A 3,139-nucleotide genomic window follows, 5' to 3' on the forward strand; every position below is an offset into this window, starting at 1 on the left:
TATACAAAGGCTTAGCGGTATTTTGCCTGTGCTTACATTTTGAGTTCAAATTCCGTCGAGGTCGACTTTTTATCCATTTCAGATCTATTCAATTTGACATACAGATTATTTGATTAATTTTTTTTTAACTAAACACTTTGAAACTTAGAGGTGTCACATACAACAGAGTTTACTCTTAACGTTTTTGACAAAATTTTGTATTTTAGAAGTTATTTCGTCACAAGTTACAGAGTGATAATGGACAAATTCGTGTCTGATAAGTGCCAATACACGAAACTCTTAGCTTTTGACTTACTCTCTAGCTTCTGCTGATGATATATATGCATATCATACATATATGCATAAAAAAAATCTCATCATGCAATCAAACCAATGAAAGAGCCTCTACCTGGTCGCTCGACACGCTAAAAATAGCAGCCAATGTATCCCCTTACCCAGTATTTTATAAGGTAATTTTTAAAAATTTCTTTATGCTTTGAAGACAGCAGAAATTGAAAGCGAGGAGAAAGTGAAAAGGCAACATTTGCTTTGAAGTGAGAGCAGAAAGTGAAAGATGTATGCATATATATGGACGTGTGTGTAAATGTCCATATCATATATGGTAAGCAACCACATAGTCTTGCTACTGTTGACCCAGCAGAACTGTCAGGATATGACAGCTGGTGGGAGAAAGGGCTGCACTACTGCAACCAGATGGCTTTTTATCTCAGATAATTAAACTGGAGTAACAAAAATGTAAAGTGCCTTGCTTAAGGACACAAGCACCATTGTATCTAGGTATTAAACATGTGACCTTATGATCAGGAATTAAACAATTTAATCACCATATATATTTATTCATTTATTTTTTTACTTGTTTCAGTCATTTGACTGCGGCCATGCTAGTGGACCACCTGAAAGTGTTTTTGTTGAACAAGTCGACCCCAGGACTTATTTCTTTAAGCTTAGTTCTTATTCTATCAGTCTTTTTTGCCAAACCACTAAGTTATGGGGGACATAAATACACCAGCACCGGTTGTCAAGTGGTGATGGTGGGACAAAAAGACACAGATATATATACAACAGTCTTCTTTCAGTTTCATTCTATCCACTCACATGGCTTTGGTCGTCTCGAGGCTATAGTAGAAGACACTTACCCAAGGTGCCATGCTGTAGGACTGAACTCAGAACCATATGATTGGGAACAAGCTTCATACCACACAGCATATATATGTGTGTGTGTGTGTTGACGTCATAATAATTTATAAATTACAAGGACATGAAATAATTCTTTTTAGGAATAGTGAATCTTGAAGCCACTGAAGCTATAAATAACATGTAAAGGGTTTTAACCCAATTTTTATATGCTATAGTTTTTATTTCGTTTGAGATTCTTAAAAAGAGTTATTAACTAACTGTAGACAAAAGGAACATTGTAAAACTGACAATTTTTTTTTTTTTTTTTTTTGTTAGCATGCATTATTCAGTTCATTTCACTGTTAGTGGGGGTGGGTATGGCTTGGAGAGAAAAAGGCATCATTTAAAAGGATTATCCCTCAGCCCAATATATAGAAGGCATCATCCTGAGTAGTGATTCTGTGAAACAGGTTTGTTTATGGCAACCCCAATTTAATGTCCAGCAAATTACTGCCTGTGTTGTTGCCACACCATGTGTTTACAAGACATCATTCTGCCTATCTGTCTGTCTCCATATCTCTCTGTCTGCCTGTGTGTGTGTGTGTGTGTGTGTGTGTGTCTGTCTCTCTCTATCTATCTATCTCCCTCCTTCTCTACTCCTCTCCCTCATATACACATTCTGCTCCAAAATATCAGCACTCCAAACTTATACACAACTCCATGTGTCAGCAGTTTCCAAATCATCGTATGTTGCTATTTTCTCTAAGTCAGCCCTGATTCAGCAGGCTTATAATCAAAGGTGTTTCAGTTGTGGCCATCCAGTCTTATTTTTAAACATAGTATATGTTTCTAAAGACTACTTTATCCAATGTGTCCTTTCATTAAAACAGTAGAATGCAATTTTAGGAAATTAGGTTGGTATTTCTAGCAAACTGAGAAACCACGTAAAAGTGTAGCAGAGCTACATATTACATAGTAATATGTGAGGCGACCTGCACAACAGACGAATATATCGATGAGGCATCTAGCCTCCCTTTGATACACTAGCCTTACTTAGATACAGTAGCCTTGTTCTGACACACTAGCCTCGTGCTGAGCTACACTGTAAAAACACAGTTCCTGCCAGGCTTCGGTCAAAGACACATGTCTATTCACTTTGACACAAGATATATGGTTCGTAAACGAAGCTATTTTATCACACACATTCTCAAAATGACTTCTCATTACACACTTGCATACATACTGTAATACAAATATTATATGTAACTTCGTTTAGTGCAAAAGCAAAAATCAAAACTTTCTTTGTATGTGAACACATGTTTTTGTATCATACTACATGCTTCCATCACAAAAGGTGAGCACAGAATAAACAATATATTTATACATAAAAATGTCTTATAGTGATTCATACTACCTGTTTTTTCCATGTAATAACATGCACTTGGACAGCCGCTACAAAATGGAGTCACATATGGGAGATTGCGCATGGAGCTGCAGAGAAGATGTACGTCTTTGATTGAAGCCTAGCAAGAACTGAGAGTTTCTACTGTGTAGCTCAGAAGGAGGCTAGTGTCTCAGAACGAGGCTACTGTATCAAAGTGAGGCTAGTGTATCAAAGCGAGGCTAGATGCCTCATCGATATAGGGGGTTCCTATAAGGTTGTTATCCACCCCTGATTGGAACTCCCCCGTATGACATGTACGCATGCTCAGTGACTTGCTTTAACTTCCGCAGACGCAAATACTGCTGTATATGCAGCCACTATAGAGGGAAGAATGTAGACGGCAAAGTTATTTCACTATTTAAATATCCTGCAAACGTAGCTATTCGTCGTATTTGGCTTCAGAGATCGAGACTTCTGAGGAAAGAGTTTGTTTACACTGCAAATAGCCAAATGTGTTCCCAGCATTTCGTCAATTTTAATGGACCATCGAAAGATCACCCCTTGCCATCCGTTTTTCCAAACAAAGTATTTAAAATATCAGTAAGTGCATGATCATATACACAGTTAGTAGATGAGTGA

At 37.4% G+C, this 3,139-nt stretch overlaps 1 protein-coding gene across 1 annotated transcript in view; it reads right to left on the minus strand.

Annotated features, from left to right (window-relative positions):
* Positions 1 to 2,608, minus strand: part of LOC106869728 (apoptosis regulator BAX) — a 134,077-nt gene extending 131,469 nt beyond the window's left edge. Inside the window, exon 1 of the mRNA XM_014915580.2 lies at positions 2,531 to 2,608. Within this exon, the coding sequence (XP_014771066.2) occupies positions 2,531 to 2,603 (73 nt within the window). The 5' untranslated portion in view covers positions 2,604 to 2,608. The remainder of the gene's footprint in view (positions 1 to 2,530) is intronic.
* Between the last annotated feature and the right edge of the window lie 531 nt (positions 2,609 to 3,139).

The sequence above is a fragment of the Octopus bimaculoides genome, chromosome 11 (genome assembly GCF_001194135.2).
Source record: "Octopus bimaculoides isolate UCB-OBI-ISO-001 chromosome 11, ASM119413v2, whole genome shotgun sequence".
NCBI classification, from domain to species: domain Eukaryota; kingdom Metazoa; phylum Mollusca; class Cephalopoda; order Octopoda; family Octopodidae; genus Octopus; species Octopus bimaculoides.